Source organism: Micromesistius poutassou, assembly GCF_964030765.1.
Source record: "Micromesistius poutassou genome assembly, chromosome: 20".
Classification (NCBI taxonomy): Eukaryota; Metazoa; Chordata; class Actinopteri; order Gadiformes; family Gadidae; genus Micromesistius; species Micromesistius poutassou.
Window position 1 is genome coordinate 5,932,137 of NC_140290.1, and position 25,287 is coordinate 5,957,423.

Below are 25,287 nucleotides of genomic sequence, written 5' to 3' on the forward strand. Positions count from 1 at the left end.
ACTCAAAAAACAAACAGAAAAACACCTTTTAATATACAATCAAATACATGAATGTAGACCGAACATTGTCTGTGTCCCTGCAGGTAATTCTTTGATTCTTTTTTTCAATGATGTGATCCTCTTGGACTCTGCGGCCAAGTGAATGTGAAACTGTGAATGTTGCCACCACTGTTGCCAAAAGGCCCATGGCCATCGACTCGACGCGGGGTCAGTGGTGTCTTTTAAATGTTGAAAAAGAGCTCTCTTACCTAAAAAAACATGTCTCTGCACAAAGAAAAGTTACAGTGATTTGAGACCGCAATGGACCTCTCCATCGCTAGCTGTAATGGTGGGAACCTGAGTACGAGACCATGAAAAACCCGCCTTTGTTCTGAGAACCGTGTTAGCGAATTGTTTATTACTTGACTTGAAACCCGTAGTTGATACCGCAGTGATCTATTAAACCTCTCAGGAAGGTATTTTTTCATGATGCATAATGAATGAATGAGTTTTGTGTTTATATTTTGATCTCGCACTGCGCTGGAGAAGCTGTTTTATATTCATAATTGTAGATATCTTTTATCTTTTTATATATTTTATTATTTATTTTGAAGTTCATTCTCCTGTTTGGCAACTCCCAGTCAATGTCAAACTCTCTGTCAGTCCAACGTTGCGCATTTTGGATCAAGTACTGCAGTCGTACATGGACTGGTGCCATAGATTCTGTCCAAAATGTATTCCAACAAATACCTCAATCTCCATAGCTGTATCATTTGAATGCCAAAAACCATCCGCTACGCTCACAGAAGTAATGCACCCAAATCTATAATAATTTTTGCAACATCATTTCATCATCCCCCTTTCTGGGGCTAAGAGCAACATAATGCAATAGTCTTCAGAGTGTTCGTCAAAAGGCTTTTCTTTCCCCTCCCTTTTTGTTTTGGTTGACATTTCTTATCTTGAATTCTGGGAGAATCATCTACATTATTCAGTTCTCGTGCCGTTTTTATTAAGTTATGCAGACATTGTCTTATCATGCTGGAAGGCCAGTGGTTTTTTAATTGCCAAATGAGTAATGCACTATCTTCACATTAATGTCTGTTAGACAATGTGGAACCGCAACGATAAACCATTGTATTGTCATGTTTGATAGACTGAAATTCAGGACATTTTCTTTACCACAGAAGACAGTCCTGCTCTTAGATTTTTGTTTCATTATTTAACGTTTTTTTAATTAATAGATGTCGGACAACTTTGGTCTTTATCGAGTCCAAGGTGAACTTGACTAAAATGAACACAATATTTATATTGTTGATTTAATTTTTCACTGTAAATATCCAGCATATTTATCATGATATGAATATACTGTTATGAGTCAGCATGGTAATCATAGAATATAGAATATTAGGATAGCATAGGATAAGTTTAATGTAGTTAATATAGTATATGATTAGTATAGGGAAGGCCACTGATATCAGGGAACAATGCTTGTTGTAAAGACCTTTTAGTCTTGTGACGCCAGACTTCCGCATGCAGCATGTATCATGCAATATTTAAGAGCAAAAGTTGGATGGGAAAGTGTTTCTGCATAGTTGGCTGTCATCATATTTGAGTTCTCCCTCACACTCCAAAAACTACTGCAAAAGAAGTCTGGCTAAGTGATATCCAGAATATTTTAAATCCAAGCTAGAGAAGTATTAACATTGGAGGATATATATCTTTGTGCTTGAGTTCCCCCTTATTGTCTTTTACTATGACAAGTCTCCCTTTGGCCTATTTTAGCATACTGTGTATTTTATTGTGTGACCAAGGCAGGAATTATCTTGTCAGAAAAGCTATACAAGTCTACCTCAATTTGTATCTGAATAATGGTTTTAGATTGGCATACTTTTTAAATAAGCAGATGTCCAAAACCATTTTGTTATGTTGTGTCATTTTGTTTCTTTCTGTTGTGTATCTCTACTATTTATATTTAACATTTTATATTTCTTTTCACAATGCAATGTTTTCTACCTCACAATGAAACCATATTGTATTTTCTCTCTTTATACTTGTATTTTAAATGTAGAACTCAATAATATATATTTTTGTTGAATTCCATGGGTAAAGTTCACAACTATGCCTTTGGGTTGTTTTCAGGGTATGGGGGGCGTACAAAAAGACCATATCTATATTTAGCAGAGAGGACACACCCTTTTGTTTGTTTGTGTGTGTGTGTGTGTGTGCGCGCCTGAGCGTTCATGCACGTGTGAGTAGATGTGTTGTATGTGTACTCGTAAATGCATGTGCTGTGTATGTGTGAGAGAGAAAGGGAGATGGGTGAGGAGAGGTGGTGGGAGGGTAACCATGGGATTCGATTGGATGTGAAAACCTCTCAGTTACAATATTCCCATAAGTGTGTATAAAGACACTGCATATAACTGATGTACAGCCAACAGCATGCCATTGCTCTGTAGCTAACTGTAATCTTTTACTTCTCTGCCTTGTTTCTAGCTATGAAATCATGTGTGATTCAATGCAATTGGAAATAAAGACTTACTTAAGAGAAGAAACATGTTTACCTGGCTCAATCTGATCTCGCTAATAAACCAACCTTACCCAAAACAATTTTTAAGTCTCTTCAACACTAAACTCTAAGCGTTGTTGACGCTTAATATGACCGACAGGGGGCAGCATTTCACCGTTCTTGTCAGGGGAAGAACCCATACGTGCGCGTGCCGGAGCCGCTCTCCCAGCAGTTTTCGCGGCACAGGGCAGCCTACTGTGTGGCTGTGCGAGAGCGGACAGTATGTGGTGGTGGCGGTAATGGCTGCCAGAGAAAGTGAGACTGACAACAAATGAATCCTTGAGCGAAGACCGAAAGGTGAGTCGAGGACGAAACTTCTATCATGTGACCTTCGTTATCTTTTGTCGGGGTTTGACGGATTCGCGACTTGGTGGGCAGGTGTGTGGATGGCACACGCGCGCACACACACACACACGCACACACGTACACACACACACACGCACACACACACACATCGTGTCCAGAGGACAATAAATGGTCTGCCGCATATGATCTCTGCCGTGCCTACCGTGAACCATAATACAACCTACCGGAGACCAACTTGTTCGGGTTATGAGACGTGACGATGGACCTGGTTATCGCTGTTAATGGTCTTGGTTCGACTGGCACTCTTTGTTAGCGCGTGTCTTCATTAGCAGCTTGCTACCTCCCCGAAATGAACGCGAGCCGACGTTAGCGAGGCCAAGGAGCTGTTAGCCTGTTAGCCAATCAGCTAAGAGTAGCCAGGGAGCTATCACATGGCTAACACTTGTGTTTTGCTTCCGCGTTTGTTTTGGCAGCGTTCGGTGTCGATCGATTAGCTATTGCAGCTATTTAACGATGAATTAAATGACGATTTTAGTCAGCGGTCAAACTATTGGGGATCATTTTGAAAGTGAAAGTGAGAAGGGCTTGCTGTCAGTTGTGTCTAGCAATGCTGTCTCGCAATAATGCACACGCATTGTTTGTTTTGTAGTGCCAAATGTTGATGACCGATACATGTGGAGTTCAACTGTAGCCAATGTGTTTACAGTGTATACTGTTATTACCTTCATGTTGATGTTGCAAACTTTTGGTGACGTAACGGTTTAACACTAAAGGGCTCCACTGAAACTTCTCTATGCAGCCTCTAAAAGTGAACGGCCCTTTTCTAAAACGGAATGATGTGAAGTTAACAATGCAGTTACTTCTTCAAGAAGTAAATACCGTGAAGGCAGAGCTCAGTGTCATCATTGCATTGATGGACGAGGGAGGTCGAGGTCGATGGAAGGTGACCGCCGACGGTGCAGGGAGCTCTTCTCAGCTGGATGGTTAGGGGGGTGTGCCCCAGTTCAATGAATAGTTAGCCACGCGTGTTGATGTGATGGTCGGGCTCACATTTAAACTCTACTGTTCGCTGTGGGCTGTCACGTCCGTCATTACTTTTCATTAGATTGTCCTCCTCCTCTCGTCCATAGGGAGTTGTACGTTAGAGTAAATGGGTAGTCTTTTGGACTGAATTTACTTGATCATTTGGGCTTGAATGGAACATCCAGTATTATGAAGACACATTTTAATGCACAAAATGTATTAATAGGCATTTTATTGAACGTTATTGACGTTTTTTTATTGTACTCATTGTACTTTTACTTTTTAAGTAAACGGTTACTATCATATAGACGTGGGCCACTTTGATAATCGTTTTTGCATGTAACCTGTGTTATTCCCCCCCCCCCTCCCCCTCCCCCCTCCACAGTGAGGAAGAGGATGGTAAGCAGCCAGCCGAAGTACGAGCTGATTCAGGAGGTGGGGCGCGGCAGCTACGGCGTGGTGTACGAGGCGGCGGTGAAGAGCACGGGGGCCCGCGTGGCCGTCAAGAAGATCCGCTGCCACTCGCCCGAAAATGTGGAGCTGGCCCTGCGCGAATTCTGGGCGCTGAGCAGCATCCAGAGCCAGCACCCCAACGTCATCCACCTGGAGGAGTGCGTGCTGCAGCGGGACCAGCTGGCCCAGAGGATGAGCCACGGCTCCAGCTCCCCGCTCTACCTGGAGGTGAGGCTGGGTTTTGGGGGGGAGCGAGGCACCGGGCAGGGGGCCTCCGTCCACCTGGTTCTATGACCGCTTTGGCTTGGGAATAAAGTCGGGATGGGCCGGTGGTGCTAGCGTTGTTGGACCGTTGAGTGTGTGTTTCTCGCTTAAGTGGATTTGTGGACTGTGATCAAGATGGTTTTATGAGGCTTTAATCGTACAGGGATAAGTTCTAATCGCTACCATCGACTTCTCCTTTATTGTCAGCATAGCCGTCGTTAACAATCTAGATTAATTCAAGGGGATTGTTTGAAAGCATGGCTGTTGATTTAACGGTTCTTTACGGATGCATTGAATAGAGATCTATTTTGGGCTAGCCGTGAACTCAAGAAGCCATACCCTCCTTGGCGGTGGCTTTGATGGAGGCCCTGTCTGTAGTTCAGTTCTCGCTTCCAGCCCAGTGCCTAAGGTGTACCTGACAGTGGTGTGTGTGTGTGTGTGTGTGTGTGTGTGTGTGTGTGTGTGTGTGTGTGTGTGTGTGTGTGTGTGTGTGTGTGTGTGTGTGTGTGTGTGTGTGTGTGTGTGTGTGTGTGTGTGTGTGTGTGTGTGTGTGTGTGTGTGTGTGTGTGGCAGCTTCCCGGCAGCGTAGGGCCTTTTGTCCGCCCACCCTCATTAAGCTTTCTGCCGTGTTGACGTTGGAGTCTTTCCCAGAAGCCTTTTGTTCTCCTTCTGTTGTGAAGCCTCTGTAATGTTCCAGTGCACATTTACAAAAAAAATGATGATAATGGGGGACGATCATCTGACCGGAGCGACGGTGGGGTAAATGGCGTTAAAGCATGCCCAAGGTCATTGGTATGTTGGAACAATTTGTGACACATTTGCTTACTGTACAGGTTTCATTTGGAAATGCTCATTGCTGAAATAGGTTGATCCCTTTAGATTTGTACGGTGGATTAGATCCAACACGTTTGGGTAAACACAATTAGTGCACACTTTCATGAAAGATCAGCCCTTTAGTGAAGGTCCTTTTGATAATGATCTTTTTTCCGTGTCATCTGTGCCACACTTTAAGAGGAATGCAGCTTTGTCGGTGATGCTTTTGTGCTCTTGCTGTCAAATGAAAGAGCTGTTGGTAGATGATTTAAAGATGAGAAGCTTCTCGCAAGGCTTTGATGTAAAAAAAAAACAAACGCTGAGGGAGACGGCCTCAGATTGGCTTTCACGTTCTCAAATCTAGAACGAACACACGCACACAGGCACACAGCGAGAGGCATCAATAATCATGAATGCCAGCTCTATGCCGACTGAATACTAACTTGTTATCAATTAAGCTTGTGGTGTGTATCTGTTTTTTGTCCCTCTTAAATGCTTCTTTAGGGAAATGTGCTTCAGGCAGTGTCGCTATTAATTCCCGACGGCATCGCTATAGATTCCTCTTTGATCTCAATAACACTCAGAATTCAAACATGGGATATTTTCCCCAGACATTCCCAACGTCTCGCTGGCGTTTTAACTCACATCCTTGCGCCGTTTCTTTCTTCCCCCTCCCCTCCTCCGCTGCAGCTGGTGGAGACCTCTCTCAAGGGGGAGATCATGTTTGACCCGTGCTGCGCCTACTACCTGTGGTTCGTCATGGACTTCTGCGACGGCGGCGACATGAACTCCTACCTCCTGTCCCGCAAGCCCAGCCGCAAGACCAACACCAGCTTCATGCTGCAGCTGGGCAGCGCGCTGGCCTTCCTGCACCGCAACCAGATCATCCACCGGGACCTCAAGCCCGACAACATCCTCATCTCGCAGGGCCGCACGGCCGCCGGCTGCCCCGAGCCCACCCTGAAGGTGGCGGACTTCGGCCTGAGCAAGGTGTGCTCGTCCTCCGGGCTGAACCCCGAGGAGCCCGCCAGCGTCAACAAGTCGTTCCTGTCGACGGCGTGCGGCACGGACTTCTACATGGCGCCCGAGGTGTGGGAGGGCCACTACACGGCCAAGGCGGACATCTTTGCGCTGGGCGTGATCATCTGGGCCATGGTGGAGCGCATCACCTTCGTGGACGTGGAGACCCAGAAGGAGCTGCTGGGCAGCTACGTGCAGCAGGGCACGGAGATCGTGCCGCTGGGCGAGGCGCTGCTGGAGAACCCCAAGATGGAGCTGCTGATCCCGGCCCGGAAGAAGAGCATGAACAGCCACATGAAGCAGCTGATCAGGGACATGCTGTCGGCCAACCCCCAGGAGCGGCCCGACGCCATGGAGCTGGAGCTGCGGCTGGTGCGCATCGCCTGCCGGGAGCTGGACTGGGACACGTGACCCGACCCCGGACCGGACCTGGACCCGGACACGGCATAGACTCGAAGCGAAGCACTCTTACCACGTCTTGGGGACATCTCTTAAGCAATTGGGTTTCATTGTAATCTATTTGAATGGGAAGGTTCTCCCTAAGCTAACGTAATGGATGAGGACGGCAATAATCTGCCAGCACTGATAAGTGATTCCTTTCTAGAATGGTTTGTCCTCACAGTTCCATCAGTTGTGATGCAACACTGACAAGGGAAGGGGACACACACACACACACACACACGCGCACCTAACTATATACCCACCAAGAGAGTGTAACTGCACTGCTTTATAACAGATCCTATCCACATCAACAACCCTTAGCTAAAACTAACCATCTCTATACCAGCAATAACCTTTTCAGACAGACAACTTCTGTTTCTTTCAAATCCTACACATCCTCACACACGGTGCTGAATTGTGATATGTAATGCAAAATGAGGCCGTACCCTGTGAACATCAATATAAACGCACACATGCCTCCATACTTCAACATTTGGTGTGCTCAATGGAGTCTGTGTGGAACCAATTCTGTCTCCCTGCAACCTGGTTGGCAAGGGATTTCAATGTGGCATATTACCACCAGCATCCGACTACTTTATATTTCTACACAAATTGAAGGCTGTGTACAATACGCTGAATCCATTACTCACACTATACTCGTGAAGTCCGCGACCGAAATGCTCAGGTTAACAATTTGCAGGATTTGTAGACAAACATTTTGAATTACACCTATGCGTAACCTTTGGTGCTTTCAGATAGGCTTTTCTTTCCCCCTGTGATGGCAGTTGGTCTCATGTTGGCTGCTGTCACTAGTGGGGCTGGGTGCTGGGTGAGGCCCTGTTATCATGCAGCACTCAGCCGCTAGGTTGCCTGTTCACTTCCTTCTCCAGCCACAACAATATCCCACCAGATTAGCATTACGGCAAGACGGTAAAAGATTAGGTATTTTGGTTGGGACACTACTATTGATCCAGATCAATGAAAGTCTGTAAATAAAATAAAAGATGAACAGGTTTAGATGTCCATGTATGCGTGTTAAAATGCCTGTGATTTTCTTAGTATATGTTGGACGTGGGTGGGCTTTAGTAAATCTCTGAATGCACTTTTTGTTCTTTTGGTTTAAATTGTTCCTTCTTTCTTAACTACCCCTCGGTCTCCTGGGGAGCTTTGGGGCTCAGTGGGATAACTGCAATCAACGGTTGTTTACCACCAGGAATGAACACACGCAGCTCTGCAAGCCTCAGCATTGTGTGTCTTTTGACATTGTAAACCATTGTGTCTAAAACTTGTCCACACTGTGTCAACGGGCCCCGTCTCCCTCGACCCCAGGATCTCACCCCTAATCCCATTCGCCGTGCTTCCGACAGTCATTCTAAGCCTATTACATTGTGGGTGTTTAGTTGGGAGCGGGATCGCTGTTTCTTTATTTATTTATTACCTTTCAGGTCATGATTTCATAATGCGCTCTTAAGGGTGTATTGTCTTCCATAACCTCCTCGACAAACCATTTGAAGACTTTCGTTTTCTTTAGCCCCACTGTGACCTGTTTACAAAGTAGTCTATAAACTGAACATGCCCCCCCCCCATGTAGATCAAATGTTTCAATATTAAGTCTGGCCTTAAAGATGCAGTCTCATGTATTGCCACTGCCTCATTATTGTTAAACTCGCTTATCAACTGGCTCGCTCGTGAATACACCGGGATGTGCCCTAGCACTGACGCGGCCCCTGGTGGGGTGTATGTGTTGTGTTCTCTACCCCACGGCGCACTTAAGTGCATACACTGGGCATCATTAATTAAACACAAGCGCACCTGAGTCACTGCGCTAGACAATGTCACTGTGCTGGAGGAATGTGGTGTGTGTGAAAGCACATTGCTCTTCATGCTACAAGGCCAGTGTTCAGAATTAATTTGATTTGACTGGGACTGGGCAAGAGCCGCTTGCTTTCCCTTGTCTGAAACTAGATGAACAACTGCTTTGCACCCCCCCTCCCCTTTTAATTTTTTATGTAAATACTGTACATGATCTACCGGGGATAAACATGGTTGATGTACATTGGATTGTGGATGTGTGCTCTGTTTTCAAGAGCCTTGTTTGGTTGAGATGTAATTTGCTGTGATGAGTTTGTTTTTGTACTCTCAAACTGTGCGGCTTCCATTTATTTATGGCAAAAAAAAAGGTGTGGTATATTTGCAATGAATAATTCTGGGGTGTTGAGATTAATTATACATTTTCCACTGGTTTAACGTGTGTGGCTTTGTGTGTCGAGATCTGTGGAAAAGAAAGCTTCCTGGTTGTCTTGGTGCCATCACCTTTGGTCAAAAGACACGACACTGTTTCAGGTCCAAAGTGCAGTAACCATTTGCTAAATATTGAACCTTAATCAGAAATGCACATGAATTTACAGCCAGGTCTGGTCTCTCACTTTTGTACCAACAATTTTTGCTCTTATCTTGTCATTGTAAAATATTTTTAACAGATTAAATGAAATTTATCTTTAAAAATGACTAACTGATTTTTTGTACTGGAACCAAATGCATAACTTTGATTAGTGTTTTGCTTTGATTTGATCCATGAGTGACCCATTAAAACATCCTATTTGGTGGAAACAGATTGGCAGTTAATTATATTGAATGCACCTGGAGTCTTAAAAGATGCTGGTAGTTTAAATGTTCTCTTTCTAACAGGTGTCAGCATAGGAAAAACACACCGGTGTCGCTCATAACACTAATGGGCTTCTACCTTCATGAACGGGGCACCATAGACTAGTGAAGAGAACACACATTCCCCATGGAGCCCTTAGAGCTGTCATTGAGGGCACACACAGGTGAATGCCTCTAACATTCGGCAGGTGTTTCATTTGTTTGTGTCAAAGCACCAGCAATGGTCAATGCGTATCATCTTCACTTGTTTAGTCTAGTACCTGTGCCCTGGTATGTGCAGACCCATAATTAGTGTTATGAGTGACACCTGTGTTTGTCCCATGATGACACCTCTGTCTATTAGGCCGTCTAACTCTGGCATTGGATGAAGTCTTGTCCTGTAGTTAAAATAGTAGACGCTTGCAAGTCAAGCCCTCCCCAACTGTCATGTGGGACCACGAAGGTATGATACTATATATATATATATATTTTTTAAAGGGACTCTCATATTCGCAGCTTGACAGAGCATGATGCTAACAAGCTGATGTAAATGCAGTCTGATTCAACTCTAACTCTTTTGTGCAATAGGTCACAAATTATCACAACATTACGCTGGCGCAAAAGGAGCTGGCATAACGGTGCGTTCATTTCACAACATCTCCTTAACCATAACCGCTGGTGTAATCGCCGTTTATTCTTTATTTGGATAGCAGCTAAATTGAGTCATAATGTGATGTACCGCTTAAAACCGCAGATCCAAACTTAACAATGCGCACCAATGCTGTCCCTTTCTTCAATTTAACACACATGCACACACACGTACAGAGAGCCTTGCTTCAGATCCTGCCATGCACGGTGTCCCAGCTGCTGTCCAGCACAAAGGTCGACTCCTATGTAATCGGAGGCCGAGAGGTCAACCAGGTAGGGCCTCGTTGTAGTATTCCTAGAAAACCGTTACATAGTTGTGTTGCAAATCTCCACCTCTCCACCGTTGACTGAGGTTAATGTTTGAGCAGGCCTCTATCGTGGGCGTCGTCAGAAGAAGTGTGCCCTTTGAGGATTACATCCAGTACACGGTTGATGACATGACGGGCCCGCCTGTGGATGTGAGGCTGTGGGTGAACACAGAGGCCGGTGACTTTGATGAGCTCTGCTGCTAAATATATCTGATCTGTCCCCTGAAGCATTTCTCAGAACATCCCTACACCATGGAAATCACACTCCGTTTTACATGTTGTTCTTATGAGGACTTTTGCTCCTTTTCTTTATTAAACGTCACATTTCCTAGCGGATCCTTTGCTGTTGTGTGACGCAGGAAGTCCCGGCACCTACGTTAAGGTTGTGGGAAGTTTGCGGGGCTCTGAGGTAAAGTATTTTCTGATGTCGCGTGGGGACATTTCTGTTTATAAGATACTTGTGTTTTATTTATCCCATGCACACTGTAACACGGGGTGTTTCTGAACGTTGAAATGCGTTGGACATGGCAGCAATATCTACATAGTAGGCGTCAATGTATTTTAAGAGAAAAAAATGGTTAACAAATATACATGAGTAAAAAAAAACCACTAGCAGTAGTTTCGAAAGATTGTAAAGATGGGGAATGTGGACATGGAAATAAGAGTATGTACTATGAATGCAGAGCCCTTGTAAATGCAACCTGCCGTCTGCATACTGGAATAACTGCCTGAATGTCCTTCTCTGTATCATTAGGGTCGTAGGACCCTGACTGCTAACAACATACGCTGTCTTGAGGACCTGAATGAGATCACATCCCACATGTTGGAAGTGGTTCAAGCCCATATGCTGCCTTCTGAGAGGGTATCCTTCTCTCGTTTGCATACTTTTTTAGAAGTAGGAGTACACTTCTAATGCTCATAATGACATCCGCTTCTCACACACGTATTTTTATTTTTTTGGGAGTCAGGTTGGCGTTTCTCCTCTGAAACCTGTACACGATAAACACCCATCATATCGTTTGTCCACCATTCAGAGTGAGGTTAGTGGTTCAGGAAACCAACCTTGTTTGTAACTTTAGAATCCTAGCTTGCTTCTAACTGATAATCAATTTTGCTAATTTCCCACGCAAGGTCATGCACGTCGTCAGCAAGTGCGCTTGCCATGAGGGTATCAGTTTGGATGACATCGAGACGAAGCTGTATTACCTCAGTCTCCCAACAATCAAGTTGCGTGTTTTGCTCTGACTCACATGTCTGGTTCTTAAACCAACTAAAGCTGAAGTGATTGGATGTCAACTGTGTTCTTTCACACAGGAGATCCCTGGAGTTCCTATTGAAAGAAGGCAACATCTTCACAACCATTGATGAGCAACATTTCAAGTCAATATCGAGTGGCTGAGTGCTGGTTGGACACGTGTGCCCAATTCCCATTGGTCTTGCTTTGTTTTGTTTTTTGTCAACGCTGCTTAATGCGATGACATTCTGGTGACAGGACATAGGGCATTTATGTTTTATATATTTAATTTGTCAACCAGCTGTAGAGGCTTCTATTTTAGTTTCACATTTGTTTTAGTTTGTTTGCCTTTTTGTTCTGACGTGTCAAAGTCATGACTGGTGACACATTCTAAGAAGCCCTTCGAGTATATGAATAACTCTTTACAAAGCACTCTGGTTTGTTCTTTATTTAAGCACAATCGTCACATGTTTACGAATGGACTACAATCCCCACGCAGCTGTCTCCGTTCGGTCCGCCTCGCTTTCCCAGAATTCCAAGAGAGTAGTAGAGGCCGGTCGAAAATGGCAGCAGACACAAGCACGAACACACCTCCTTTTGAGTGCCCGACATGGTAAGGGCTTAAAGTGTGCATGCGATTGCGAACCCAGAGCGTTTTAAATAACTGTAACCATCGTTGTATATAACACGGCAGGTAATCATTTGATTGACGGTGCACACTGTACCGTGCTGTCTGACGCGATATAACAATGTAAACAGTGATGGCTACCTCAGATGACAGGTCAGAACAAATGCCTCCGCAAAGTCCTGCTTGGACCCCTGCGTCTTTTCTGCCATGCAAATAGAGTCAAGAGTTTCCTGTCCTTTGTCCATGTATGACATTAAATACTAGATGTCGAATGTGGATTATTTTTCAACATTATTAATAATTAGGAATCATAAGGTTTATTAATGATCGACAAGAATGCAATATAATTTTGACAGAAAGGCGCCCGATTTCGAATGATGGCAATATATAGGAAACTATATGAAAACTAACTTTTTGATAAGCATTTATACAAATATTATTGGCGTTAATATATAGCAAGCTTCCAAAGCAAACATCCTAGTTTATCCTGGAATGAAAGGATACCAATAAATGTCTTCTAAAGCCTGTCAAAACAAAGTACAAAGCAGCCCCATGGAAGGGGCGGGGGCAATAGAAATGTGAAGAATACTATCAGAAGTGTATGACTTTAGGAACATCTCAAAGTGGTGCACTTAAAAACATAAATAAATGCATGCATCCTAAACCATTAAATGCTTAGAAAAACCTGGGGGCAGGATAGCCTAATGGCATGGTGAACAAGTCTGAGCTGAAAGACACAGAATCCCCCACTATTTCTACCGTTTGTATGCATGCTTAAGCAAGAAACCCTAACCCCTACCATCTTCCCGCTCTGTAACTGTACTTGCTATCTTCATCTGTACCTTTCACTGTAAGTCACTTTGGACAAAGGAGTCTGATAAATATATAATATATCTAGCTGACTAGACTACTGTAATGCACTCTTTACAGGTCTTCCCAAGAAAACCACAGACTGGAACTTATCCAAAACTCTGCAGCCCGGTTGTTAACAAACACCAAAAGAAGAGAACACATTAGTCCAGTCCTAGCTTCTCTGCACCCTGTAATTTATAGAATTGACTTTAAGGTCCTCCTTCTTACATATAAAGCCCTAAATGGAGAGGGACCTAGCTATATTACAAATTCTTTAATAAATTACACCCCCATCAAGAACGTTGCGCTCATCAACTGCTGGGTTATTAGAGGCTCCCAGAAACAATCAAAAGAAAATAGGTGATGCAGCCTTTGTGAACTATGCCCCAAAACTATGGAACACACTGCCCAAAAACCTCAGAGAAGCGACTTCAGTAAATATTTTCAAAAGGCAACTTAAAACCTATCTTTTTATTAAAGCTCTTAATTGAGATCAGACAATAATACCCGCTGAATGCACTGCGCTTACATGGTATCTTGCACCATTCTTGTTTTATGTTTTTACTTGCATGAATTTTACCACTGCTGTTTTTTTTATTTATAATCTATTTTAAAATGTGTTTTCTATTGTTTCTCTTTTTTTAATCCATATATTGCACTTGCTTATTGTTTTTTACTGTTATATTACTTGAAATTTTAACTCAAACGGTTTTTACTGTAAGCCAGGTACTAGGCCTATCAGATCGATAGGTTCAGATGTACTTAAAATGCACAAACCTCCTCTTCTTTCTGATGCCATGTAAAGCACTTTGAACTGCAAATCCCTGTATGAAAGGTGCTATATAAATAAAGATTTACTTACTTACTAAATGACAACTGGGGGGAACAAATCCAAAGTGTTGTGCTCTAACTATAGTTTGTATTAAAACTATCAATGTCCTCCTGCAGTCCTATTTTAAATAAGATCTAAGTTCTGTGTGTTTGTTAATTAAGCAAACAAGCTTGTTATCCACGTTACCAGGGCGGGGAAGCCTCCTCCTGGCCTCCACTTGGATGTGGTGAAAGGAGACAAGCTGGTAGAGGTGACACACACACACACACACACACACACACACACACACACACACACACACACACACACACACACACCTGTTATGACTGCACACAGCCTCTCAGAAGGAGCTACTATCACAATGTGGAGCATATTGGAGAAAACAAGATTCATTAGCACATTTTCACATGCAGATTTAGGTGTTGACAGTTTACGATACCCTTGTTTTAATTACATTTATGACAGCGTCTAGCTGATATTTTCCTCCGCTCTGAATTTAATTTATATTAGTGCAATCGGATACACAGATCAGAGCTTGTTCTAACCACATTACCTCACATGCTGTTTAGTACATGCGTAGTGTCTTTACATCATTGTTCTTTTTATATACTCGTATAATTTACTGAAAACAATTATATCTGACAGTGTGTCCACCTGGTTTTACACACCTCTGTCCAGAAGCTGATTATTGATGAGAAGAAGTTCTACTTATTTGGGAGGAACCCGGACTTGTGTGACTTCACCACAGACCACCAGTCCTGCTCCCGGGTCCACTCTGCACTGGTCTACCACCGCCATCTGAAGAGGGTCTTCCTCATAGACCTCAACAGCAGTGAGGGCACACTATTTATTTATTCATTCATTCATTGCTTTCATTTCTAGTGGCAAACACACTATACATACTGTACAGCATGCCTCAGGGAATGTGAGCAACACGCAAGATGGTGTTGTTAAAAGATATTAGCATCTGGCGTTGTCATCTATAACAGATACAATTATATGATATAAGTAATTGCAAATTGTCAGACACAAAACAAACACCTGTTTTTTTTACAGGCATTTCTATTATACAGAGCGGGGCATGGCATTGTAGCATAGTGATCTACACTTATATGTGATGGGGGTTTAATCAGAGGCATATTTAATTAATTCTATCATTTTATATCGATAGGCTGCTCTTATGAATTGTAGGCATCCGAGTGGGTTAATGTGGTCTTCATAAGATTGTTGGATTGTAGAACAACTAAAATCAAATGTGTTCAATGTCTGCAAATGCATTGTTAACTGGGAGCTTTTAAGTGAGCGATTGGAATCGACATTGGCAGCAAATTACCTTTGTGAGCAGACACATTGGGAGCAGCTATATCAATGTAAAACTGATTTTCTCTTAGGCTTACACTGAAACCACAGGCATATTTAAATAGCAGGAACAACTGAACATTAAGGCCCTTCTGGGCCTTTAACATAATAAATCAACCAACACCTAACAGGGCTGTTGAAAGTGCCTCTTTTGCTACACAGACAAAAGGAAAATCCAGTACATCAGTTTCTCTCACAAGCCGTGCGCTGACAACTTTGTGATTACACTTAATTTGAAGATGCTCAGTACTTCAGCTCTTCGGTTTATCTCAATTTGCGAGAATTAAGTAACCACTAACCATTACAGTTTTTTTATTCTCTACCAGTAGAGTTGGATTTGGAATCCATCCTCATTACATGAATGTAGTTAAGAGCATGTACTGGCATTGTGAATAAAGTGCCACTATCTTTCAATTACAATCTAAGAGGATAAGACAGAGGATATACTATTTCGGCCTGCAAGCTGGATCTTTAAAGAAATCCTGATTAAAGTGTTTGAAGGCCAGTATCAGGTATAATCAAACATTAGAATGCTGAATGCCTATCACACTGCTCCTGTGATAGGTATATGCAAAATATACATAAATAAATAAATTAAATATTCATACTCCAGGTTGACCTTCATTTACAGACCATAATCCTCTTTGATTTGATTGTTTTCTGACCAAATATTTTGATAGTTTCCAATTTTAGATTTCAGTGTAGTGATTGATCCAGTGCCTCCACAAACGCTGACCACTACCCATACATCTCTATACAGCTTACGACAACAACAACAAACAAGCTAGTATTATGCTAGCTAAGCTCTCTCTCTCTCTCACTCTGTCTGTCCCCAGCGCACGGCACCTTCTTGGGTCTCATCCGCCTGGAGCCCCACAAGCCCCAACAGGTGCCCATCGACACCACCGTGTCCTTCGGGGCGTCCACGCGCGCATACACCCTCAGGGAGAAGCCCCAGAGCCAGCCAGCCAGCGGGCCAGGCAGTGAGGCCAAGGCTGGAGGAGAGGAGGAGCAGCAGCAGGAGGTGGTGCTGAAAGGCCTGCTGGGCTTGCCTCAAGAGGAGACTGAGTTAGAGGTGAATACATATATGGGCATGTATCTAGATATAGAGATATATAAATATAAAATCGATTTTGCATTGTTTTATTTAAATTAATCAGGTAAGAGATTAAAAGAGAGATCGAGATTCAAAATATTTCTCAAGATCATTCATGTTCTTCTCAAGACGGCGGTATTGAGAGTGAGACCGCTAGTCTCACTCCTCAAGACGGCGGTGTTGAGTGACACCGCTAGTCTCACTTCTCAAGACGGCGGTGTTGAGTGACACCACTAGTCTCACTCCTCAAGACGGCGGTATTGAAAGTGACACCGCTAGTCTCATGCTGATTCTCCTGGGAGCAGAATCTGACAGAGTTCAACACGGCCCACAACAAGCGCATCTCGACGCTGAGCATCGAGGAGGGCAACCGGGACGTACCCCGCCCCAAGAGGAGGAGGAGGAGCTCCCGCGTCTCCTTCAGCGACGACGACGAGGTCATTAACCCGGGTACGAGCGCGCGCGCGCGCGCGCACACACACACACACACACACACACACACACACACACACACACACACACACACACACACACACACACACACACACACACACACACACACACACACACACACACACACACACACACACACACACACGTGTGCTACGACCGGGAGTAATGGGAATATCTCTCCCTCTCTGTTCCCAACCGTAGAGGACGTGGACCCCAGTGTCGGACGCTTCCGGAACATGATACAGACGGCTGTGGTCCCCATCAAGGTGATGTAAAGGCTCCTCTCACCTCCATGGCTTCATCCCAGTGAAACAACTGACGGGTTGAGTCAACACTATGTTTCTTTGTTTGTTTTTCTCTGTTTGTTTGTCTTTGTGTGGCCAACCTTCACGCCTCAAAAGAAGAGAAAGCCCAGCGACCCAGCCGAGCCGCCGGGCTCCGAGGACGCCGTCGGCCCCAGGACACGCCCCTTCTCCCCCCGGGGGGGCGGGGGCGGGGGTCTGTACGGGGACCTCCCCCCGACCAGCAGCGAGGCCCTCAACAACCCCGCGGCCCTGGCCCCGGGAGGGCCCGCCGTTCTGGCCAGCGTCCCCAACCTGGCCCCTGAGGTGGATCTGACCCCTGTCTCCGCACACCGTCCCGCCGGGCGGGACTCGCCCGTGCCCGTGCCCGCACCCGCGCCCACGCACACACAAGGATCTTACGCCGCGGAGGCGCTCAACGAGCCGCGCAAAAAGAAATACGCCAAAGAGGCGTGGCCGGGGAAGAAGCCAACCCCCTCGCTCCTTATATAGCCTTTCCTCTCCCGGACGCGGGCTTTGTTTTCAGGTTAAGCGTGTGACTGGGGGAAGACACAGAAGCTGGGGGCGACCAGCTGTGAAAGTGACGTTTACAGAGTTAGAGGTAGATTCATCTTTTGATTTTTAAGACGGTTTTGAGAAAAAGCCAGAAAAATAGAAGCAAAAGGAAGGGCGTCTTACCTTGCGTTCGATTCAAAGATTTTTCTTTTTATCATTGATCTTACAAAGCGATCCCAGCGATACTTTGGTAAATAACTATTTCAAACCATTTTGTTTTGTGTCCTTTCTTCAAATTTGAGCTTGAGCTATGTTCAATTTTGTTTTTGTCTTTTTCAGGATTGATGAATTCTACCTTGGTCACAGTATGTCGGACCAATATTCCTCTTCCTTCAAAAACTAAAACGTCCACAGCCAAGAACTAACCAGACGTTTCAGTAATCGACTAAGATAGGGCTATGAACTTTGAGGTGTGGTTGACTTCAAAAGAAGACCAATAAAGAAACTGGCATTTGTAACACACTCAAATTGATGCTTTGGTTTCTATTTTTAGAAGAGATTGTGACATTTAAAGCGGAAGCCATTGTCACCTACTTAAGGCTGCATCGGAGCAGCATTTTTTTCCTTTTCTTGGGGATAATAGGAGGAGAGGATGGGCTGATATTAGACATTGTCTGCGTTTGATATTTGTACAATAAACTAATCCATATGCCTCTCACTCTGCCGCATGTGAAGCGCTGTGCTGGAGGATTGGCTGGTCCCAGGAGAAATCTCCCACTGTGCGCTCACTTTTACCTTCATGTGTTCACTTTTGAGCTGCCAATAATAGTGACAACCCCCAGCTAGAAAAAAAGAAAATAGCTCAAGAGTGATAATAAAGTGGTGCTTTTTACGTCCCATAAACTGATTTTGAAAGCATGTTCTAAGCACACTCGAAATGTGTCACCTTACTTCACTTACTTCACATGGCGATGGAAAATGTTATTTTCTCCGATTTCAAGTTCCCCCTAATTGGCGTGACAGTCATAGTTAAGAAAAAAACTATTGCTTTTTAGATCCAATATTAAATTTTAAATTCTTCAGGGGGTATGAATATGTGTATTCTCTAATGGTCGTTAGTAATCGTAGCTACTTCATTACGGGCTGTCTGTTATGCTTCAATCATCCGTTCTTTAACATAACGCAGCTCACCCGTAATTAAATCTAGAACTTTCTGTTGTTTTTCCACCAGAGGGCAACATGTGTACTCACAAAATTTCCTTACTTCGACTCGATCGGCCTTCCTCGCCGAGTCGTCGCAGCGGGCGAGAACAGGTGTAGCTCGTTATGTTAATTATGGGTCTGTACCGTCACGAGATACACCTGGGTTCACCTCGCGCCTCTGAAACAAAGGCCTGTATTATCATTCACATGGAAGTACTTTCGAGAACAATTCATTTTGCATCAGAGTAGCCTTCTGCTCGTATTTTTCAGTCGTTGGAAGGTTTTGATGTGATTGTCTGTCACAAAGGACAAGAAAGACACAAAATCGAAAACCTTTTTTTATTAATGTTAAAATTGATAATTTTATCAAACTAGCTTATCAAGTGTTTTCGTTATTTGTATTGTATCATATAGGCTTATTTATTTAATCTATTTTATGTTAAACTCTCCATTTTATACGATTTATTGAAGTAGTCTTCGTTCGTTCTGCTTGAACGAAGACACAGTTTCGGTGTTCCACCTGTAGGGGGCTCTCGGGTTCTTCAGTTTGTTTTCCTCTGTGCAGCCAGTACAGATAAATGGCACCTCGTTAATCAAATCTGCATGAGTGCGCTCAGGTTGCCATGGCAATAATTATCAGAGCTGCCTAATTAACTTCCTCAATTGCTTAATGATATACGACCCGGCGAACTCCCCTATTTTTTCCCCCACTTTATTCCAAGTTGTGTTTTTTTTTTATACCTTCATTTTCATTCTTCAGCGTTAACCCATGACCATTGAGATAATAGAAATGAAAGATAAATTAGATTCAAAACCACATTATTTCCTTCAAAGCCTCTCGGAACGTGGGCGAAACGGACGGACTGACGGCCAACATTAAGAACCCCCCCCCCCCACCACCACCCCCTGAACTCCAAAATAAAACACAGGAGCCGAAATGGCTTGAGCGCGTGGCATGTATTTGTGGCGCACCTCTTACGTGACTGAGCACCGCCTTATCGCCATCTCGTCCCCCACCAACGCCCGCCTCCCTCCCCCCTCCCCCTCCCCCCTCCTGCCAGGTACAAGTGGAAGGCCAGGTGACCTCTTTTGACAGTTGACGGAAGGTAGGGAGCACAGAGTCTGTCGCCTCCGATCAGGCCAGTCGCTTTCGGCAAAGGCAGCCAGGCGGAACTTCAGGAGACAAGTGGAGACGGGTGGGTGGGTGGGGTGGGGGTGGGATAGGGGCAGGGGGGGGGGGGGGTTGGGGGTGCGTACCTGGGTGACACACACTATGGCACCCTGTCACACAGCCGCGGGGCCCTACTGTCTCTCGCCCTTTCTCTACGGCAACTTCCTGTCAGCGTGCGCTCCGCAAACTAACTAACTCTACTCACACGCCTTCACCAACCCTCGGAGAGCTGAAGTTTGGAGTCCTTACCCCCGGCCTTTCAGGGGTGAGGTGCTGTCGGGGGGGAAGATATACTTGACGGTGACCGTTTGTGTCGGGGCTGGCTCCTCCCCCTGCGTTTTAGGAGTCTTGTTGTGTCTGCCGATGGTGTTGAAGGTCACATGCCATGTCGGACCGCAGGACCCCAGATGGGTGCTTGGGTATCAGAACCGGGTCGTGCAACGGACCATAGGGGTCGTCCCGGGGCGATCGCTGGAGTGGACTGTGTTTGTGCGTGCGTGTGTGTGCGTGTGTGTGTGTGTGTGTGTGTGTGTGTGTGTGTGTGTGTGTGTGTGTGTGTGTGTGTGTGTGTGTGTGTGTGTGAGACCATCAGGAAGTTTCTCCCTTCTCCAGACCCAGGTCCACTTCTCTGCAACAAACGTGGTTGGGATCCAACTCCAGACGTATGTTTTCCAAACTGCCCGCTACCAACACACTGCTGGCACGCTGTAGTCCCCCCCCCCCCCCATGCGTGCACGGCCCTAATTGTACCAAACCTCACTTAGTGGCCTATTCATTTTATACTCCATGGTGGAATCCATCCAAAGTCTTTAATAGTACAGTTTGGCTTTTGTTTCCTTTGGAATCAACATAAAAAAAGGCATAAGAGAGAGGGGGGGGGGGGAGGAGGAGGAAGAGGGGAGGAGGAGGAAGAGGGGGAGGAGGATTATCTTCGTGGCACCTCTGTACTTCTTTTTTTTCTTCCTTGTGTCTATATACTTTTATTTTTTCCCTTCTTCTTCTTCTTCTTCTTCTTCTGCTTGTGAGTGGATTTCATGGTTGGGAGTGCAATTTGAAATGGGATTAGCAGTAGGTGTCGGGTTGTGTTAGCTAAAGCTCTTTGTGCCAGCAGGTATGGCGTCGGATAGGAGGCTGTCAACTGCGTCTGCCTACACCCGTAACGGCCTCGCGTGCTGCAGGCACAACATTCCTCGGATATTACCGACGCCGCCGCACTTGTCAGGAGGACTGTGAGCAGTTCGCTGGCACAATGCTGTGTATTAAGGGCAAATGTGTGGCTTCCACCTCCGAGATAGAAAAATAAAAGAGGCACGCAGAGAAAAGCATTTGTTTGCTGGACTGCTTTCAAGCGTGAGCAGGTCGTGTTCCCCCCGAAGTCTGCCAGGGGAGGAGCTGGGGTGAGGGGATGGGGGCGGGGGGGTGAGGGAGTGTTGGTGTCAGGGCCTTGCTCGCCCCCCGTGCTTGGCGTGTCTGTCTCTCTCTCTGCAGGAGCTGTGCGGTGACAGTGGAAGGCCCACTTGGTTGCAGAGCGGAGCCCAGGCCCTCGGGAAGAGACACATTCCTGGGATGGCCGTCGCTGTGGAGCGGGCTGTGGAGGTGCCCAACCCCTCCATTACCAATGCCGTTTGCGGATCCGTGCGCTCTGCAAACGCGCGCGTGCGTACGCACGTAGGCACGCGTGAGCGTGAACACGTGCAACGCGCACGGTAACGCAGCGCCGAGTAAGACGTACCCCTGCGCACGAGCGTACGCACATGTGCGAATACGCGCACACAGAGTAAAACAGACACACACACACACACACACACACACACACACACCACACACACAAATACAGATGGACACAAAAAAAAACACATGGAACAGCCTCACGTGTGCACGCAAATACACACACTTGCAGAGAGAGGGAGAGAGAAACAAACACTCGCACAAACACACACACAAGTCTATAGATTGACAAAGAGATATTTGGTCAATCTATTGTGTGTGTGTGTGTGTGTGTGTGTGTGTGTGTGTGTGTGTAGGGGGTGGTCAGCAGCTGACTGACTGAACCGCTTTACCCCGCGCGGCCCAGAGCACCGGAGCTAGCCAAAAGCTGTTTAGCGCGGGAGCCAAGTGCTAACAGCATCCCGGCAGAACCCCAACTCCCTCCTACTCGGGTCTGTTCAAAAAACTCTAAAAAAAAAAAAGAGAGCGAGAGAGAAGAGAGAGAGAGAGAGAGAGAGAGAGAGGGGAGAGAGAGAGAGAGGAGAGAGAGAGACAGACAGACAGGGTTAAGAAAGAAGCAGTAGTTCAACGCGACTTGACTGCCAGCCATGGCTTTGCGCGGTACAACATGCTCTAGCTTGAGGAGCGGCGCGGCCCGACTTTGCTGCCGGGGAAGACGTGTTTCTCAACGGTTGAGACGGCCGCAGGGCTGTGCTACCAAGAGGAGTGGTGTGTATTTCTGTGTGTGTGTGTGTGTGTGTGTGTTGGGGGGGGGGGGGGGGGGGGGGGGGGTGGGGGGGCATGACTGGTAAACACATTTAATGATTTCGTCATCTCACCATCTATGATGTTTGTCTCTCTGTTTTAGGCCCACTGTTTGTCTGTGTGTCACGATCTGCCCGTCTGTCTGACTGCTTCTCTGTCCGTCTGTTGACCGCCTGTCAGTCTGACTGTATGTCTGTCTGTCTGTCTGCGTGGCCTTGGTGCATCGAGCCAAAGGCAAGGTGTGCTCCTGGAAACAAGGTGGGCGTGTCCAATGTTGACTCAGATAAGGAAGGGCCCCCCCCCCTAGCGATGGGACAGGTGCTCTAACAACAGACCCCGGGCCATACATGAATACACACATGAGTGTGTGTGTGTGTGTGTGTGTTTGTGTGTGTGTTCGTCTGTGTGTGTGTGTGTGTGTGTGTGTGTGCATAGGCCGAGGTTCTCCCCTGGCTTAAAACATTTGCGGTTAGGATTTCTAGCGCCTAGCATGCGTCACACACACCTAGACAATTCTTGGAAACCGACTTGCAACCAACACAATTATACACAATAGGCTACTTGTGCTCCCACAGACCAATAGATTATCATCTGGCCAACTGGGGGGGGGGGGGGGGGGGGGGCGTGGGCCCGTTGACGTGACTGTGGTCTGATGGCGAGGGAGGGCCTCTCACGGACCGTGGCGTGAGGCCCGGCCTAGCGTACCTACGCACGCACACTCACTCGCCACCGTCCTGGCCCGGTCCATTCCTCTCCATCGCAGTCACACTGCATTCCTCCGACAAGTTTGCTGTGGTGAGTCAAAAAAAACAAAAAAAAAACATATCCCCTTCCAAACCGCTAGCACCATGTGTTTTGAATTTTGCCCGTTTCTTCTCATTTACAGCATCTCCCCGTTTTTTTTTTTTTTGTTTCTTTCCCTATTCTACAACCCTCCCCTCCTCCTCTCTCTCCTCTCTCTCTCTCTCTCTCTCTCTCTCTCTCTTTTCTCTCTCTCTTCTCTTTCTCACTTACACACACTGATGGTTTCTTGGCGGGCTTCACTCTATGCCCATTTCGTCCTCGTGAAAGCGCCACTCCATTTAGGTGCATTTGAGGCTACGGTTGTCACTGACAACGGGCTGTCAGCGCGAGGCTGCCTCTGTTGGTCTGTCGACGGCGGGGCGGGAACGGGGTGGGGGTTGGGTGGGAGGGAGGAGGGGGGTGGTGTTGTTGGGGTTCATCTGACAGACGCATACATATACGGCGGAGACAGAGCATCCATTGATATAGGCCGGGTTTATAGACAGCCAGACACATCCACCCCTCCACCCCTCCCCCCCCTCCTCCAGACCAGATTTATTTGGACAAAAGAGTGGGATCCTTGAGGGGCGCTTTGACCCGTGTGCCACACAGATATCATGGGCCAGTGATGCGCTGCGGTCCGATGTGCCCGCGGAATTCCCGCCAATCCCCTCTTAGGGTTCCATTGAGTGTGACGTTCACCGCGGCCCTTCTCCTCGTGGCGTTACCGCGGTGACCGACAAACTCTGGCTTTTGTTAAGCCCACCGCCATTTGAACATTTTTTTATTGTAGTGAACTCTAATGAATTTACCGCACACTTCCGTGCGAATCTTGTCTTCTGTGGATTATTATATATATTTTTTTGTTTATAGGCGAGCCTTCATTCAGGACGCTTATGTAACCGTCCTTCAAAGATCAGTTTTCCAACATTTATAAGTTAGACCAATAAAAGTCTACTATGTTTCCATTTACAAAGTCTTGGACATTTGTAAGTAGCCATATGCTCTCTATTTGGGCGAGGATGTTTTGTCTAACGGTAATAAAATATCAAAAACATTTTAGCTTTTTTTATTTTTTTAACGCAATAGCCTACGTTAATAAATGGCGGGAGCGAAGCGAGAAGCGTGCGTTAACGCTTATTCGCCCATAGCACAGCGTCGTGTGAGCCGATGCTGTCTGCAAACCTGTTCCAGAGGGAGTGACTCGATCCGACCGCCGTCCAATTAGGTGCGAGCAGTGCTTATTCACGCCGCTCCAGTGTAGTGGCTCCGCGCCGCGAGACACTGGCGTGCGCGCAGCCAATGTGGAAGAGATTGCACTGTGACATCTCTGAAGAACGAGACAAAGGCTGAAAATAATAATATTTTCTATGACAGCCGTCTTCGGCGTGGCAGAGGAGAGAGGGGGGGGGGGGAGATGCACAGCCATGCTACAAAGCCATGAGCTATTTTTCTCTTCTTTCGTCTGGAAATGCTGCGGCTTTATAAATGATTCATGAGGAGCCTGTTTTGGGGCAGTAATTGCGCTCGCGTTGAGAGTTCCCCCACGTGATGAGTCTGTGAGCGGCTGCGTGTGAGAACGCCGGTCACAAATCTGCAGAGAAGAAGAAGAGCCGCCAAAGAGAGAGAGCGAGAGAGAGAGAGAGAGAAAGGGAGAGAGAGAGGCGCGAGAGAGAGAGAGAGAGAGAGAGAGAGAGAGAGAGAGAGAGGAGAGAGAGAGAGAGAGAGAGAAGAGGAACAGCGAGGACGGGGGGAAGTCTATTAATTCCGGGAGTTGATCGCCCCGTCTACTTGAACCCGCTCCGCGCGTCCTGACGGGCTTCCGTCACCGCGATCAACTGTTGCTGCGACGGCGGAGGAGCCATAATAAAGACATATGAAGTCTGTGGGAACTGGGAAGCAAGTGGTGCACGGTCTGAGCATGGATTTCTGACTGCCACTTC

The 25,287-nt window shown here is 46.1% G+C and overlaps 3 protein-coding genes across 4 annotated transcripts; all 3 read left to right on the forward strand.

Annotated features, from left to right (window-relative positions):
- The first annotated feature begins 2,729 nt into the window (after positions 1-2,729).
- Positions 2,730-9,364, forward strand: pdik1l (PDLIM1 interacting kinase 1 like). Of its 2 annotated transcripts, XM_084484667.1 has the most exons (3): positions 2,730-2,842; positions 4,260-4,555; positions 6,095-9,364. In XM_084484667.1, the coding sequence occupies exons 2-3, from the start codon at positions 4,271-4,273 to the stop codon at positions 6,833-6,835; spliced, it is 1,026 nt and encodes a 341-aa protein (XP_084340793.1). In that variant the 5' UTR covers positions 2,730-2,842; positions 4,260-4,270; the 3' UTR covers positions 6,836-9,364. The 2 variants fall into 2 exon arrangements, with proteins under 2 accessions (XP_084340793.1, XP_084340794.1); XM_084484668.1 differs by lacking the exon at positions 2,730-2,842 and having other exon boundaries at positions 3,031-4,555.
- Positions 9,365-9,955: 591 nt separating this feature from the next.
- LOC311365308 (replication protein A 32 kDa subunit-like) lies at positions 9,956-11,863 on the forward strand (the record flags this gene model as incomplete). Its single annotated transcript, XM_084484823.1, has 9 exons — positions 9,956-9,971; positions 10,097-10,146; positions 10,334-10,429; positions 10,525-10,642; positions 10,797-10,873; positions 11,219-11,326; positions 11,433-11,504; positions 11,596-11,690; positions 11,779-11,863. The coding sequence occupies 9 exons, from the start codon at positions 9,956-9,958 to the stop codon at positions 11,861-11,863; spliced, it is 717 nt and encodes a 238-aa protein (XP_084340949.1).
- Positions 11,864-12,223: 360 nt separating this feature from the next.
- Positions 12,224-18,283, forward strand: LOC311365049 (nuclear inhibitor of protein phosphatase 1-like). The gene is made up of 7 exons (XM_084484569.1): positions 12,224-12,311; positions 14,200-14,260; positions 14,689-14,842; positions 16,206-16,444; positions 16,771-16,915; positions 17,120-17,184; positions 17,320-18,283. The coding sequence occupies exons 1-7, from the start codon at positions 12,262-12,264 to the stop codon at positions 17,710-17,712; spliced, it is 1,107 nt and encodes a 368-aa protein (XP_084340695.1). The 5' UTR covers positions 12,224-12,261; the 3' UTR covers positions 17,713-18,283.
- Positions 18,284-25,287: the final 7,004 nt, after the last annotated feature.

Excerpts from the sequence above, each read along its gene's own strand:
- pdik1l (XM_084484667.1), top strand. The coding sequence starts at position 4,271 with ATGGTAAGCAGCCAGCCGAAGTACGAGCTGATTCAGGAGGTGGGGCGC. Across the intron at positions 4,556-6,094 it reads GCTCCCCGCTCTACCTGGAG|CTGGTGGAGACCTCTCTCAA; the intron begins GTGAGGCTGGGT and ends CCTCCGCTGCAG.
- LOC311365049 (XM_084484569.1), top strand. The coding sequence starts at position 12,262 with ATGGCAGCAGACACAAGCACGAACACACCTCCTTTTGAGTGCCCGACA. Across the intron at positions 16,916-17,119 it reads CGACGAGGTCATTAACCCGG|AGGACGTGGACCCCAGTGTC; the intron begins GTACGAGCGCGC and ends TCCCAACCGTAG. Across the intron at positions 17,185-17,319 it reads CGGCTGTGGTCCCCATCAAG|AAGAGAAAGCCCAGCGACCC; the intron begins GTGATGTAAAGG and ends ACGCCTCAAAAG.